The sequence below is a fragment of the Mercenaria mercenaria genome, chromosome 1 (assembly GCF_021730395.1).
Source record: "Mercenaria mercenaria strain notata chromosome 1, MADL_Memer_1, whole genome shotgun sequence".
NCBI classification, from domain to species: domain Eukaryota; kingdom Metazoa; phylum Mollusca; class Bivalvia; order Venerida; family Veneridae; genus Mercenaria; species Mercenaria mercenaria.
The window spans coordinates 116,853,641-116,872,105 of record NC_069361.1 but is presented as its reverse complement, the minus strand read 5'-3'; the positions used below and the strand labels follow the sequence as shown (position 1 = coordinate 116,872,105).

Genomic DNA, 18,465 nt, shown 5'->3' with positions numbered 1-18,465 from the left:
CACTGCTGTGACCTGGAAGTACTACTCATACTAAAATGCAGTTTCACTTCACCAGATACAACCTCCCCTCCCATTTTTTCTATCAAAATGTCAAAAATACATCCACAATGATATTTAAACAGATAGAACTCTGTGGTCATGACAAGTGAAAAATTAGTGTTCAAAAACCAGTCCGCCATTACGCGATAGACCAGATGGCTCACACGCTGGTTCCTTTACTATAGTTAGGTCTTTAGATCTTTACCTGTAAACGTAATACAGACCAAGGGGCAAAGCCCAAGGTTAACATCATTTTGTCCAGGTCAATAAATCCTCGTACTGACCGAACCTAAAACGCAACAGTCCTTTTTGCATCTTTATGAAATCCAACAACTGGGTGTTAATGAAGAAAAGAATAATCAAATACATATTTTCAGCGACTGGCTTTTTACATTTTTTTTCCATAAATTGTGTCAATGTCACATTTTTATGGCGTCAATGTTTTAACGTCACTAGTGGACGTCAGTGCATGTTTTAGCTCTACCCACGAGTCAGTACGACTGATTATTGGTATAACTGATTAAGACTATAATAAATTAACTAAATTTAATAGACATGCTGATCGTAAAGGAGGAAATATTACAATATTTACAAGGATGGAAGAACCTTTTCATTACATTCAAACCCAGTTTCCGCGCACGATCAGTTATGTCAACCCAGAACATGTAGGCAAACATAATGCAATTAGTTACTTCATAGATGAATACTAATGTTACGAAGAAACACGTAAAATGAAGGAAATTCTACTGAAATGAACATCTTAGACTATATCAAGAAAAATAATGACAATTAAGTAAATATGTTATATTTACTGAAGTTATTGGAATACATAGGTTACCATTTTATTGGATATCTGATCATAATAGGGACGTCATCACTCGTAGCATATTTGATTATTTCAGAATAAAACCCTAGTGAATAAAATGTGAAACATCAACGTGGGAATGGTGCAAAACCACTCGTGAAGATGGTAAATCAAATAATCAAAAGCTAAATTTCACAATTTTTGGAGAAAAGAAAAACGTATTTCAAAAGTTACTGTCTTTCTGTTTAAAATTTTACCCTATGGACCGCCAATATAAAGGGATGTCGTCAGAAATCGTGCATATTTGTGCGTTTATTAAAGTAAATACTTAACAGAATAATTGATAGTCTTCCTTGTTCAAGTGTAGTGTCATAGAGTTGTGTTTGATAGTCTCACTTTGTTTGAGCCCAAATTTTAAGGATTTAATCCATAATGTTATATTTCAATCAAGGTTTGAACTAAAAATATTATTGCATCTGTTTGAATAAAATTATTGTAAATGAGATAATGGTTCAATAAATCATCCAACAAGTGCGTTTGTAAAATCAATGCAACAGTTCTGTTCGTTCAAACACATGTAAATCTAATGTTACATGGAATATTCCCAGGGTCAACATTAATGTATGTGACATATCAGATATGACATTATTTAAAGTCCTTTATTGTTTGTTTTTAAGTATCAGTGTCATTTAAATAATACTGAAAGGCCTTATGAGATATAAGTGTCAAGCATTTGATATTTTATGTCCACATTACCATCAAGAATAGCAATGTATTTGATTTTATAGTTTCAATAAGTAGGCCTTATGTTAAAAATGTCGGTCATACTGCAATAAGTTTAACAAAAATTAAAGTTTGTATATAAACTTTATTACATGTTATTGCTGAACTGTAAGTGATTAGAAAGATACATATTTGCCATGTTTTTTTTTTCAGTCGTTAACATAACTTACAGATATAAGTTAAGTTTTTTCTCAACTATAATCTTAGAGGCAAATAGCTAAAAGAGGTCCCTGAAATAATTGTTGGAGACGGAGAGGTCGTTGTTATGAACATTGTATAATTATTCACTGACAAAATGATAATTTACAGCTTAATCATGAAGATTAAACTGTGTTAACGGATTTAAAATACATGTACAACTTAAGAACTTCTTGTTTAAAAGACACTGTCTACAATGTTGTATCACTATGAGAGAATGTGTTGATTTTGCCTTTGTCGTTGTGGACCTGACATGCGAAGGGTTTCAATGATTCAACAAGCTTTTTCAGGATCTGGAATGTCGAATTCTTTCACGCAAAAATCTTATTTGCGTGTAGGTATCGTTGGAGAAGCACTTCAGTTCCTCATACTAAGTTTTTGGAGTCAGCAGTATGAAAACAAAACACGTCGGTTACAGTCGTCACGTTGCAGCAGGTAGCTTGATATACCCTCAAGCCCGTGTAGAAATTCAATTTTTACGCTCATCATGTACTAAACTTTAATTTTGAATTTCTAAATGGTTTTGTGACATATTTAAATCTTACAATTTGTATGTTACTGTTGTTAATTTTAATTTACCATACATACTGTAAATACATGTATTTGCATTCTGTTTTAACCGTTGTATTATAATTTAGTAAAAACACAAATGTATCCACCTTAATTTGCCTATGTATATGTCCAGTTATGATGATTTACTAAGTTGACACGGATGTATCTAAATATATAGCTTATTGTAGATCTAGTAATATACGATCCCATATATAATGACTTGTGAAAGATATATAATACATAAAATCCGTATATTTAGATTTAATGTGTTGATATACGTATAATATCTAATACTTTTCTTCCTATCAGGTACTGTACTGTTTTGATAATACACAGATTACTTTGGCGTAGCTGTGAGATGTGCTATTTATGGCTTTCTTGTAAAAGCTCTAGTTGAGTAGACTGTTGATGTTAATAGCCATTTGTGCGTTAAATTAGTACATTCAAATATGGCTTCACTATTAACATACCAGTAATAAATAATCTGAAATGTAGGACTCCCATTTTGTTGTTAATTCAAATGTTGTTGTCTGTATTCCTTTATGACACTGTAGAACTGCACCGTGTGAAATGAGTTTTGTACTTTTAGATAAAAGGTCCATTAACCTTGATTATTTAATTGAATTTATTATTTTCTAATAATGATAAATCAACTTGTAGAAATTTGTATATAGCAGTGTAGTGCAATGTCACGTGCAAAAATCATATCGGTGTCAAGTAGTATGTTCATGTTATGTTAATAATTTTGCGGGGACTAAATTAGTCAGTCATTTATTCATAACTAAATTAAAACCGCATAATTAAATATATTAATTGTGTGGTCCCTTGAGTAAATGCCTTAATTTTCTGTCACACCAGTGTCATTTTTTGTCGGTTTTATGAGTACATTTATATATCGTTTTTTTTTCAAAAGAAGTAAAATCACAGATTTATAAAAACGGTATGCCTAAAAGAACCATACAACACGCTGGAAATTTGTAATTTTCACTACATTTTTTTTGTATATAATGCAATTAGAGTAAACTGTCTTTTTATCTTTTAAACATTATGCTCAAAATAAATATTTATCATAAGTTAATAAACTATGGCCTACCCGTGATAGCTTGATGACATCGTGTAATTATAACATCCTGCGTCTTTAAGACTGAGTGTTGGCTACGTGAAAAATATGTATTCCAACAGATTTTCAAAGACCGATCTGAACACTCGCTATAACCAATGGAATCAATGAAAGGTATGTGAGCCTTGAAGTTAATGCGGCATGCATTTGATAAAACATTTCATGTGGTACTAAAACAGATTCTAAGTAAAGTACATGTAGTTTGTTGGTAATACACATAGTATAAAAGCTGTATTAGAAAATGTAAATATGAATATGAATATGATAAAGCTGAAACACTAAAGCTTAACCAAGCAAGACATAAAAATGCCAAATCGTATTGGAATATGTTAAAGCAAGCCGCAGGTGTGAAACAGTCAAATATACCTATATGGATGCTTTCGAACAGTATTTTAAAGTAATAAATAATCCCGATGATCGCTTTTACACACCAGATGACGATGTTTTGTATTTTTTAGAAAGATATGAGAAAAATGAATTTGATATACTTTTTGAGGAATTGAATGTTGAAATATCTGTACATGATATTAGAAAGGCTATTAAACAATTAAAGTCGGGCAAGAGCGCTGCCAGCGGACCAGATGCTCATCTGAACGAATTTTTAATTCATGGTTGTGAAATTTTATTACCCTCTTTATCATTGTTCTTTAACAGAATATTTATACTTGGGTATTTTCCAGAATCTTGGTCAGAGGGATATGTTATTCCTGTGCATAAAAAGGGTAATACTGAAGACGTCAACAATTATAGAGGTATCACCTTACTTAGTGTGATAGGAAAATTGTATACACGTGTCTTAAATAATAGATTGTCAACTTGGGCAGACAACTATAATGTGTATATAGAGGCACAGGCCGGTTTTAGGCAGAATATGGGTACTACAGATAATATTTTTTATACTTCATGGCTTAATTTAACATATGTTGAACCAAGGGAAACAACTCTATTGTGCTTTTATTGATTTTTCTAAAGTTTTTGATTATGTAGTACGTGATAATCTATGGATCAAACTGATACAACTTGGTATTCGTGGAAATATGTTTAATGTTATTCGATCTATGTATACGGGAGTTAGGGCTAGGGTGAAATATTGTAATACCTTAAGTTCCGATTATGAATGTACACTTGGCGTTAGACAAGGAGAATGTTTGTCTCCTTTTCTATTTTCCATGTATCTAAATGATTTAGAAGAAAGTTTCGTAAATAGTAATATAGAAGGCATCGATGTTGACATGTTTAAGCTGTTTTTAATTTTATATGCTGATGATATTGTTATTTTTGCTAATACTAAACAAGAATTACAAGCTGGTCTAAATGTTTTCTCTGAATATTGCGAGTATTAGTATCATCGCTGTGCCCACTTTCATGGGCTTACAAGTTGATGAAATCGTGATACAGTAGCACCACTTAGTCAAAGCGAGCTTGAAACACTTATCAGCTTGGGCGACCTGTGGGTTTCCACGTTGATAATTCGTGTTTTGTCAGACGAAATTATACCGAATACATGTGTATCTATGCATACATATAGTATCTTATATTGTACATATGCTGAAGGAAGATTATCCGTGAGGGAATATTATTTAGAAAACATACATGTCTTTGATTCTCACGGCAGGTCACATTGCAAACCATATCGAATGAATTTTAACTGAATGTTCTTTTATTTTTGTTCACTCTCGTATTGTAAGCATGTTTTAGTATATTTTGTTCTTGATATAACGATGAACTGTACATGTTCAAGTTATATCAATAAAGTACTGTTCTGTTCATAAATCGTCTCACTAAATTTGCGCTAATTAGTATCAACGCCTGAGGAAATCCATATCACTGCTGATTATTGATTTTCTATAAATAGCCTAATCAACATGCGGTCATATTTTTGCGTGCTTGAAACGAAAACGAGACAATGCAGTCGAAAATTCAGTAACATTCATAGATCACTAGGGTTGCATTACTATAATATCTTACAATTTGATAGCTATGACGAAATTTAAGTTTGTTTTGACATATTTGAAAAGTATTACAACTTGCTGGAAAAGCTATCAGCAGTACAAACTGGTAATGTCTATGGACCGGAAATGTTTCGAAACTTTTCCGTTGAAATTCTGCCACGGATTATTGCTATCAGAAGTTATGTTCTTTATCAAATAAAGCCTTAAATTTCGGAAGTTATACATATGACACTGCGGTTAGGAAACATTTTTGAATTGTCAGTCTGGATTCCCAGGCTAGGTTTCTATATACATAAGCTACCTTTTTCAACGTTATAAGCTACGTGACCTCTGGGGCAGTACTATGCAATAGCTAATCAATATCATCGCTCCAGTTCAGGTGACATGAGGCCATCGTTTATTCACGTGACCATAAATTTGCATATTTGTATTCATACACGTTGTTGTTTTAATTAAAACGTTTACCTCAGTTTGTATTGATTTTAGTCGCCAAATTTAAATTAAAAATGGTATTAAGGCATATATTGTAGCTTTTCAAATTATGCACGTTGTGTAGATAATTGTTTACCTAGAAAGCTTGGAACTATTTTTGGTTGTGTTGTTAGGATGGCCTTAAGAACTGACACGATTTTTCAAACGGAGTATTCTTTTTGACACTGGTGGCAGCTAGCAGCCACCAAAAATTGTATGTACATTCTCCATTAAAATTGGTTTATAATGAGAATATGCTATGAATGTTTGCCATGTTCATTTTATATGTTTATATGTAAATGCCTCATGGACCATATGGTCCAATGGTTTTTTTCTGAAATAAACTTATCAAACTTAAACTTCTCACATAAACTGATTAATGTAGACCTGCTTAAAATGAAATACACGTGAAAACTTTGAATAGGGCTATATCTGCTTTGCTCTGAAAATTTATTATTTCGATTAACATTTTGTTAGCAGACCATAAAACGTTACAGAAAAGGGAAACTTTTTTTATCATTATAGTGATATAATGATAAAAATGATATGATTTTATAAAAATTATAAACGAGACAGAACAAACAAGACAAAAGTACCAATACATGAATTGCCATATTATTTTTTGCTTTTAACGACATGACATATCTTTCGTCAATATAATGCAGTGATACCTGTTTGCCATTAAGTGCAACACATTCCATATTGTTAATAGCAAATGTATGAATTTGCTGTTTACGCTATGTGATATGCTATGATTACATTTTGATATAGAAGTATTTTGTGAAACATAATTGCTGAGCGCAAGAAATAAACAGTACGCATATTTTGCGCAGGTACATTTTGTTAACTTCACGAAGACATTGCTTTTGAACTCAAAGTCTACTCCAAATTGTCAAATGCAAAGTCTCACTGACTGAATTCAATGTCAAATCTGCACATGCACAACTTTCTCTTTATTAAACTGCATGGCTCTTTTTTCTGCTGATTTTGCTCGCATTGGACACGTGACATTTATACACAATACAGTGTGTCATTTTCTTTGTAAAACATTTTCAGCTCTCTTTCTTAAATCAGAACTGTAGACAGTGTAAGTAGATTTTATTCTTCAAATCTTGTGAATGCCTAATTTTTAAGAAAACAATTCCTATCCAAATAAGGTTTTATACTTTGGCATTGCATAGATGCAAACTCGGGTGATACCATCTAATACTAGCATACTTTTCAATAAAAAATATGTTTCAAAACAAGAAAGAATCATAGTGACAACGAGCAGAAAGAAGAACGTTGATATTTCAAAACACCAGTACAATTATAGTGAAAATACACTTTAAATTAATAGGGATATTTGACATGAAGTAACTCTTCTACTACGATATCGGGCGGTTGTTTGCATACCCTTTATACATCCTTTTAGAACAGACATGTAAAGTAAAACCATACACAACATCCCCTATTCAAAGTTTTGATATGTTCGTTATGTGACTAGGAATCATTTTCAGGATGTTTTAAGGCTCACCTCTGGAAAATAGAAAATTCATGCTTTGTTGATAAATTATGTTGACAGTATCCATCAATACTCGTATACGGCTGAAAGTTTAACTGCCTTGAAACATGTAATGCTTTATTCTATTCAAAGCACTTGATCTACGCAAGTAGCCGTCAACATCCTCATAAGACTCAGAGGCCGAGGACGAAGATTTCAGACACATCCTCAGGAAAAAAATACGCCTCGTCTAGGGTTCGAACTCACGATTAGCAATAGATCTACGCTCTCCATATTGAGCTAAGCGGGCTGTCTTTCTTTTTCTTTATTAAACGAACACCAATATTTTGATACATCCATGTTCTTCTAGACAAACTTAGACTGCCTGTGACTATTTCGTCATTTGGAAATTACCCTTTTTTTATTTAGATTTCACATATACAAAGCAATACACAAAGTTCAATATTCTACACATTTTACGCTGTTGTACAAAACCAGGTTACCAATCTTATTATTTGACAGAAAAATATTGAAGTCGGCATTGCTTACAGAATAAAGAAGAAAAGCAGTACAAAAACTAGGAAAGGAGAGTAGAAGAGTGTTGGCGTTTATGTAAATTTCTAGTCTGAGCGTTGTATTTGGCATTTGGAAATTACCTACTTTATGAATTGAAATAATTATTTATTTTAAGATCTTAATTTACTTTTCACTTTTACGTTTGTATTTTGAAATGTGAATTTGAAAAAAGTAAATGCAATCTGTATCTTTAGAAAGGTAATTTTGCGCTATAATATTTCAGATAATGGCATAGGTCAATATGTTACGTAGGCGATATTGCAGATTGCATCTGTAAATTAACTAGCTTTCGGTATCAAAGGTTTTAGTAAATATATCCGGATGCTTATATCTCGAATATGATCATGATGTCGTTTTTAAGCAAAAAATATATTTTAACACGTGATTTTCTGTTAATTTTCCCATTAATGTATTCATAATAATGTTATTGCTGTGATATGACACTAACAAATGACAATCTGTTCTAATTACCATCACCGTGAAACTCCTAATCTTCATCAGCAACTCTGCAACAGCAGCAGGATTTGAGAGCATTATTATAATCATCATCAGCAACACTGCAACAGCAGCAGGATTTGAGAGCATTATTATAATCTTCATCAGCAACACTGCAACAGCAGCAGTATTTGGGAGCATTATTATAATCATCATCAGCAACTCTGCAACAGCAGCAGGATTTGAGAGCATTATTATAATCTTCATCAGCAACACTGCAACAGCAGCAGGATTTGAGAGCATTATTATAATCTTCATCAGCAACACTGCAACAGCAGCAGGATTGAGAGATTATTATATCTTCATCAGCAACACTGCAACAGCAGAGGATTGAGAGCATTATAATCTTCTCAGCACACTGCAACAGCAGCAGATTTGAGAGCATTATCTAATCTTCATCAGCAACCTGCAACAGCAGCAGGATTTGAGAGCATTATTATAATCTTCATCAGCAACACTGCAACAGCAGCAGGATTTGAGAGCATTATTATAATCTTCATCAGCAACACTGCAACAGCAGCAGGATTTGAGAGCATTATTATAATCTTCATCAGCAACACTGCAACAGCAGCAGGATTTGAGAGCATTATTATAATCTTCATCAGCAACTCTGCAACAGCAGCAGGATTTGAGAGCATTATTATAATCATCATCAGCAACACTGCAACAGCAGCAGGATTTGAGAGCATTATTATAATCTCATCAGCAACTCTGCAACAGCAGCAGATTTGAGAGCATTATTATAATCATCATCAGCAACTCTGCAACAGTAGCAGGATTTGAGAGCATTATTATAATCATCATCAGCAACACTGCAACAGCAGCAGGATTTGAGAGCATTATTATAATCATCATCAGCAACACTGCAACAGCAGCAGGATTTGAGAGCATTATTATAATCTTTATCAGCAACACTGCAACAGCAGCAGGATTTGAGAGCATTATTATAATCTTCATCAGCAACACTGCAACAGCAGCAGGATTTGAGAGCATTATTATAATCTTCATCAGCAACACTGCAACAGCAGCAGGATTTGAGAGCATTATTATAATCATCATCAGCAACACTGCAACAGCAGCAGGATTTGAGAGCATTATTATAATCATCATCAGCAACACTGCAACAGCAGCAGGATTTGAGAGCATTATTATAATCTTCATCAGCAACTCTGCAACAGCAGCAGGATTTGAGAGCATTATTATAATCATCATCAGCAACACTGCAACAGTAGCAGGATTTGAGAGCATTATTATAATCATCATCAGCAACACTGCAACAGCAGCAGGATTTGAGAGCATTATTATAATCATCATCAGCAACACTGCAACAGCAGCAGGATTTGAGAGCATTATTATAATCATCATCAGCAACTCTGCAACAGCAGCAGGATTTGAGAGCATTATTATAATCATCATCAGCAACACTGCAACAGCAGCAGGATTTGAGAGCATTATTATAATCTTCATCAGCAACACTGCAACAGCAGCAGGATTTGAGAGCATTATTATAAATCATCATCAGCAACTAACTGCAACAGCAGCAGGATTTGAGAGCATTATTATAATCATCATCAGCAACCTGCAACAGCAGCAGTACTTGAGTGCATTATTATAATCTCATCAGCAACTCTGCAACAGCAGCAGTACTTGAGTGCATTATTATAATCATCATCAGCAACTCTGCAACAGCAGCAGTACTTGAGAGCATTATTATAATCATCATCAGCAACTCTGCAACAGCAGCAGGATTTGAGAGCATTATTATAATCATCATCAGCAACTCTGCAACAGCAGCAGTATTTGAGAGCATTATTATGATATTATTTTTTACCATCGTAATACGTAATATAAACTTGCCACGTGCTTCTAAAACGAAAATTGTTTATTTTGTAAGAAGTAAAACGCATTTATGAGAACAATTATAAAATAAATGTTCGTGTGATATTTGACGACCATGCTCTTTTATGGCACTCTTTTGCGACATTTTAGCATAAATATTGAATTGAATAAAATAATTGAATAAAATAAGTCAATACCTTTCAATTGAATGTAACAAGCCAGTTCCTGGGAGCAGAAAAGTACACTATTAATAAGTAGTACGATCAGTTGTGACATTGTCATAGTTCAAGCCTTTAAATACATTTGCCATTTATAGAAAGAATATGAACATAAATTTCATAAAATATGGATTTACATGTATTTTAACATTTGAAATTAAACTGTATTAGAAAGACAGCGTAAGGTTTGATCGGAACACGAGTCAACGACATTGGGTGAATTGTTCAGTTTTTGCCACACTACTCAGTAACTGATTGTAACACAATTTTTAAGCATGCACATGATAAATAAGAATGTAATAAGTTGAGTTCTTTTTTTCTATAACAAAATGTAGTGTAACGCAATAGCTGAAGGTAGCAAAGCATTTGTACGCCACTTTCGAGCTAATTAGACCTTCGAGTTGCTTATGATTAATTGAACTGGTGTTAAATAATAAAAGAGTAACTTGAGTTCTTTTGACATCGTAAGGAAACAATTTCTGTCAAGTTGTGTTTTTTTTTCTAACACGTGATGAAAATTCTAATTCAATTATGTATGGGTTGTGTCTAAGAACTGTAAAATTGTTGAAACTAATTCAAATAACAAAGGGAAATCATATCCTCTTTGATTGTTAATACCTACCATCTTTTAAAACGTTAAAAGAAAGTTCAATGTTCGGTGTAATAAAAGAACATCGCATTATGTTTCAAGTTCGTAACGAAATGCAAACATATTTGAGACTCGTATTATGCATAAGGTAGCCAGGACATCAGTAATAAATATAAACGCTGTAAAAAGAAGACATACACGTCGATCATGACGGGGGTATGCCAGAAAGGGTAACACAATAGAACACAATTTGTAGCTTTAATAGTATTATTTTGCCGCAATACTAATGGCCCATAGCGATCGCAAGAACTTCACTGCTGAAACAAATATAAAATACATGTGACTATTTGAAGTGATTGTATTGGATTATTTTGAAATGGTTTTCAAAGTATACATTAAGTGTCTATAAGCCACAGTGTGCGGGCATGTTTAACAATAATCAAAGTGAGAGTATTTTTGGACGGTAAACGACTTCGGAACATTTCTGGTAAATCATGCGAGAAGTGACGAGAAGTGACTGAGGAGGAAATGGCTTTAAATAAGATTTCAATCTTTAGTTCTGACGGTCAAGTTTTTGACTGAGTGTTGGTAGATGATCATCAGTTCTATTGACCATTCTACGTTGTAAGAATATACCGGTATGTAAAAAGGTAGACATCTAGCAAGCATTGTATTCAAGTTAAACAAACCTAGACTGATTGTTGTTATATTTTCTTATCATATTTTTGGTGATTGACCCCTCTACAGTTAATCGCTACGCTTTCGTATTTGATGGTGCAATGACTAACAAAGTGTAAGACTCCATGATGCTTTTCTCCTAAATCATACATAAAACGAACGGAGGGAGTGGAATTTTGTCTTGCAGCTTTCTTAGTCGTGCCCTTAAAAGTTACGCTCTTGGTGTTCTGACTTCAGACAAATTGTTGAGTACATTGGTGTAATTATACCTTAAATTTACCTTAATTAATGTTTTACTTAATATGATCTGGTATTTTTTTTCGCTAATGTTAGAGCCTTTCTCAGCGGGGATGACATTGTGTTGTTTAACGTGTTGAAAATAGGGTAAGTGCGAGGGGTTGGCATGCCCTAAACGCGCTTAAACCCCCAGTTTCCTTTATATAGGTTACTGACCGTTCCAAGGCGGTGCCCCTTTTTTCAACTTGTTTTCTGTCTGTCTTGTATTTTATGTTGCGTATGTTGTCTTGTTTGTTGTTAGCGTTTATTTCCTCTTTCTCCTCACTCCCCCTATCGCCCCCATCCTTTCCCCTTGCAATTGCGCTTCCTTGTTTTGGCATCCCCTCCCCCTTTACTATGAGTAAGTTATCGTGCCCACCTTAATTGCGGCTGCCGGAATCCTAAGGCGGTGCCCGATTGTTGATTTTTCCTGCTTATATGTGTGCGTTTGTGTGCTTGTGCGTCTATGTTTCTTGGGCGGTGCCCTACAGTGTTGTTATATCTTACTTGTCTGTTTATCTATGTTAGTTAGTTGTGTGTGTATCTGTCTGTTTATCTATGTTAGTAAGTTGTGTGTGTTGTGTGTGTGTGTGTGGGTGTGCGTGCGTGCGTGCGTGCGTGCGTTTGTGTGTGTGTGTGCGAGCATGCGCGTGTGCGTGCGTGCATGCGTCTTTGGTACATGAATGTCTGCGCTACTGTGGTTTACGTTGTAGTGTAACTGTGATTAAGGAACGTAGCATTTTTTTTGTATATTTATCCTTCCCCTCTTTCTACCCCTTACCCCTTCCTCACCCTCTGTCTATATTTTGCATAAAATTAAAATGTACTTCGGATTTTTGAAGCAACCCGTCTGTAATATTTTTCCGTTACGGCTTCTTTTTGTTGTGGGCCTACTTTGCGGCTCTGATGCTGTGTTTGTGGTGCCCTGTGCTTCCGAGAAATCTACCCTTGCCTATTATCTTTTGATGTAATATACAATTGCTTATTCTATAAAAATATCCGCTTGTATAGCATTTTTATTTGTTTAGAGTTGCATGTCATATGATAAATAAATCTCTGTGGTCAACAGTCTTTTTCAGTGCTCTGTAATTACTTGTTTTATTTTAGCACTGAAAGAAATGGCATCTTTTTCAAATCTGGTGAACAGAGTTAGATATAAATACATTCGTGGCAGGGTCATAAAGTTAACTTACAGAGTGAACTCATTAAAATAAGTAATGAGTGTCAGTTATGTTTTAATTTTTAAAGTACAACATATTAAATGTCAGTTATGAACTGGTATCTGAGCACAGTGTTTATCAACATATTTTTGTACTTCACTGTTTCTTGTTTGCTTGTTTGTTTGTTTTTATTAAATTTTGCATTTTTTTACCTAAATGTGTATTAAAAACGTTTTTGCAGTAGAACTGGAGACTTCATTTACATAAATGTCAATAAATGTATTGAAACTTTATTTTGCCACCGCAACTTAGTTGATGTTTGTATAACAATATATGTAAACTTCAGAGATCCATCTCTATCATCAATACTTCAAACAACCAGTTGGAGAGTTCCATTAAACACCAAAGTGTAGCAAAATAATTTCCTTGATTACCAGAGAAGACGAGCTACAGACATTTTTAGTTATTTTCGGGCATTCAGTGCTGCTCAGCCGAATAAAAATATTGTAATTCTTTCTTAGAAAACTGCCACCAGGTCTGCTTCAAATGCAAATGCAATTTGTTTTTTAACTAAAGGATTTGAGTTACTTTACAAATACTTCGCAAGACTGCAAATCTTCATTCTAAATCAAAAAGAAAAATGTATTATGAATTATAATTATGAACTTATTTTTCTACTAACATTCGCACAAAAAACGCAATTTTACAAATTTACGTATTTATTGGTTGAGAGTTCATACATTATCCAGATCTATATACAAATAATTACATTTCTCTAACCAAGAAGAGCCAGTCACATCTCTTTTGCATTTATTGCATGAAAAGACTCATGTCATTTAGGTTCACTCACATAACGGCTATATCTCGGACCTTGGATGACAGAATTTTGTAATAAATCAGATTCTTAGTTTAATGTCTGGGGAATGCCATGACTGACTGTTCCCATCAAGAAGGTTTTAAGGGTAAGCACACGTCAGCCGCCCACCGTTTATCCTGAAAATTGATTACATAACGCATTTATATTTTAAATTTTAAATGCACTGTTTTTGGCATCTGATAGAGAATGGTATGATGTAAATGAATAAAATTTCGAAAAATGTCAAATTGTCTTACAGAATTTTTTATTCGTTTTCTATTTTAATGTAGCTCTATTGCTCTGAAACGCATAGGCTCTTTATACATAGATAAAATGTCTCAAAATGCCAATTCGTCTTACAGAGATTTTTATTCGTTTTCTGTTTTAATGTTGCTATTTTGCTCCGAAACGCATAGGCTCTTTATACATAGATAAAATGTCTCAAAATGCCAATTCGTCTTACAGAGATTTTTATTCGTTTTCTGTTTTAATGTTGCTATTTTGCTCCGAAACGCATAGGCTCTTTATGCATAGATAAAATGTATCCAAATGCCAATTCGTCTTACAGAATTTTTTATCCGTTTTCTATTTTAATGAAGCTCTATTGCTCCGAAACGCATAGGCTCTTTATGCATAGATAAAATGTCTCAAAATGCCAATTCGTCTTACAGAGTCTTTTATCAGTTTTCTATTTTAATGAAGCTCTATTGTTTCGAAACGCATAGGCTCTTATAGAGTTTTTTTATTTGTTTTCTATTTTAATGAAGCTCTATTGCTCCGAAACGCATAGGCTCTTACAGAGTTTTTTTTTATTCGTTTTCTATTTTAATGATGCTCTGTTGCTCCGAAACGCATAGGCTCTTTATGCATAGATAAAATGTATCCAAATGCCAATTCGTCTTACAGAGGTTTTTTATCCGTTTTCTATTTTAATGAAGCTCTATTGCTCCGAAACGCATAGGCTCTTTATGCATAGATAAAATGTCTCAAAATGCCAATTCGTCTTACAGAGGCTTTTTATCCGTTTTCTATTTTAATGAAGCTCTATTGCTCCGAAATGCATAGGCTCTTTATGCATAGATAAAATGTCTCAAAATGCCAATTCGTCTTACAGAGGTTTTTTATCCGTTTTCTATTTTAATGAAGCTCTATTGCTCCGAAACGCATAGGCTCTTTATGCATAGATAAAATGTCTCAAAATGCCAATTCGTCTTACAGAGGCTTTTTATCCGTTTTCTATTTTAATGAAGCTCTATTGCTCCGAAATGCATAGGCTCTTTATGCATAGATAAAATGTCTCAAAATGCCAATTCGTCTTACAGAGGTTTTTTATCCGTTTTCTATTTTAATGAAGCTCTATTGCTCCGAAATGCATAGGCTCTTTATGCATAGATAAAATGTCTCAAAATGCCAATTCGTCTTACAGAGGCTTTTTATCCGTTTTCTATTTTAATGAAGCTCTATTACTCTGAAATGCATAGGCTCTTTATGCATAGATAAAATGTCTCAAAATGCCAATTCGTCTTACAGAGGCTTTTTATCCGTTTTCTATTTTAATGAAGCTCTATTACTCTGAAATGCATAGGCTCTTTATGCATAGATAAAATGTCTCAAAATGCCAATTCGTCTTACAGAGGCTTTTTTATCCGTTTTCTATTTTAATGAAGCTCTATTACTCTGAAATGCATAGGCTCTTTATGCATAGATAAAATGTCTCAAAATGCCAATTCGTCTTACAGAGGCTTTTTATCCGTTTTCTATTTTAATGAAGCTCTATTACTCCGAAACGCATAGGCTCTTTATGCATAGATAAAATGTATCCAAATGCCAATTCGTCTTACAGAGGTTTTTTATCCGTTTTCTATTTTAATGAAGCTCTATTACTCCGAAATGCATAGGCTCTTTATGCATAGATAAAATGTATCCAAATGCCAATTCGTCTTACAGAGGCTTTTTATCCGTTTTCTATTTTAATGAAGCTCTATTACTCCGAAATGCATAGGCTCTTTATGCATAGATAAAATGTATCCAAATGCCAATTCGTCTTACAGAGGTTTTTTATCCGTTTTCTATTTTAATGAAGCTCTATTACTCCGAAATGCATAGGCTCTTTATGCATAGATAAAATGTATCCAAATGCCAATTCGTCTTACAGAGGTTTTTTATCCGTTTTCTATTTAATGAAGCTCTATTACTCCGAAATGCATAGGCTCTTTATGCATAGATAAAATGTATCCAAATGCCAATTCGTCTTACAGAGGTTTTTTTATCCGTTTTCTATTTTAATGAAGCTCTATTACTCCGAAATGCATAGGCTCTTTATGCATAGATAAAATGTATCCAAATGCCAATTCGTCTTACAGAGGTTTTTTATCCGTTTTCTATTTTAATGAAGCTCTATTACTCCGAAATGCATAGGCTCTTTATGCATAGATAAAATGTATCCAAATGCCAATTCGTCTTACAGAGGTTTTTTATCCGTTTTCTATTTTAATGAAGATCTATTACTCCGAAATGCATAGGCTCTTTATGCTTTCTCACTCGTTTATTGGTGTTTGAAACCTCTGGTAATCGATAAGTAACAGAAGCATTTGAAACTATTGAGCTATTTTGCGTTGTATTTGCTTTAAAAATAGTTTGTGGTAATCGTAACAAAAAAATCGCAGAGTACTTTGACTCTGTCTTGTTATTATTTCTGGTCCTTTTGGATCATAGAGTTAAATAAATCCTAAAGTAAAGTAGATTTCCATGTAAATAGTTACTGGAGTAGGGAGGGGCGTTGAACATTTTATTACCTCTCGCACATTAGGTAAAATTCAGTCTGTTACTAATTTCGCTTGATGCGTTTTATGCTTTCAAAAAAAATTTCTTATAGACATAATAAATCTATACACTTGCTAATTAATGTTTTGGCACATTGAAAGTGATGCGATTTTCGTACGACAATATCATAATTTTATTGGACGGCTGTGGTATTTATTTCATGACCTGCGATAAACCATGAAATAATTTTTATTCCTTTAAGATTATTTACACAAAATTTCTATTATAACTGGCTTAATAGGATACTTCATGCTCTCGTTTATTTTCAGATATGATGTTTATGTGGCTTAAAGTCCCATAAATGTCTTTAAACTTGTCATGGGTTATTTTTTATGAAAAATGTGGTCTCCTCTGGTCAAATTCCAAACAAGAGATACTTTATATCATATTCAGATTTCTAATGTTTCTTTCATGCATATAAAGTCAGATAAACAAACAAATGACATTTATTTCACACAATTAATATAAATATTATTTAAATTAATTTTGAATGTGAATTACATACATTGTATTGTCTACAAGCGTCCATGACTGAGTTGGGCCTCCGTGGCCGAGTGGTTAAAGTCTCTGACTTCAGATCACTTGCTCTTCACCGGTGTGGATTCGAGCCTAACTCGGGGCGTTGAATTCTTCATGTAAGGAAGCTGTCAAGCTGGCTAACGGAAGGTTGGTGGTTTTACCCAGGTGCCCGCCCGTGATGAATAATGTAAGGAGGGACACCTGAGGTCTTCCTACACTATTAAAACTGGAAATTCGCCATATGACTTGTGTCGGTGCGTGCGACGTTTAACCCAATATAAAAAGCCATGACTGAGTGTTTGCTGACTTACAATTACTTGCTCCTCAATGCTGCCGGTTCGAAACATTGCTTACTGTGTAGAATGTAGAATATTTCATGCGAGCAAGCCATGTAGCTAGCTTACAAGAGGTCAAGTGTTCTACCTATATGCCCACCTATGCGCAAAACAATGCCCATTGGGGTATATTAGGTCTTCCTCCACCATAAAAAACTGGAGAAGTCACCATATGAAATGTGTCAGTTTGTGTTTAAACCCAACAAAAACAAAACAAAAACAAATTGTCTGACCTATCACTGACACAATGGCGGCCGGTTTGAAAAAAAAATAGCTCTCGGAATTTTTAACAGTTTTAGACTTTTGGAGTGTTATTAACTGATAGTTTTATGTACAAAATGATCATAAATGTGGATATTTTTGATAGTTTGACTAGAATGGTGAAAAATATTAAAAGAGACACATATTAATCTGGATATAAATAAAAACTGTGATAACAAAGGATAACAAAGGACTCAATGGAGCATTGTCATATTTATAACTGACGGGCTATAGTAGGCTGTGAGAGGTTTGCTATTGTATACATATAGAACTATTCTTTCATGCACTTTGTATAGTAAAATTGGAATGGGAAAGACTAGTAAAGCAAAGCAAAAGCACCATTTAGAGCAAAGCGCTAGTAAAAGCCAAACCACGACGTCCCCCATGACGTCCCTCAATACACGTTTGGACACTAATATGAAAACTACTGAACTTAT

At 33.8% G+C, this 18,465-nt stretch overlaps 1 protein-coding gene across 1 annotated transcript; it reads right to left on the bottom strand.

Moving 5' to 3' along the window:
• Positions 1–8,466: 8,466 nt before the first annotated feature.
• Positions 8,467–8,859, bottom strand: LOC128551162 (metallothionein-1-like). Its single transcript, XM_053531690.1, has one exon. It carries the CDS (start codon positions 8,857–8,859, stop codon positions 8,467–8,469), a length of 393 nt encoding a protein of 130 aa, XP_053387665.1.
• Positions 8,860–18,465: the final 9,606 nt, after the last annotated feature.

Bases quoted from the DNA above. Each gene is read 5' to 3' on its own strand.
- LOC128551162 (XM_053531690.1), bottom strand. From the start codon at position 8,859: ATGCTCTCAAATCTGCTGCTGTTGCAGTGTGCTGAGAAGATTATAATG.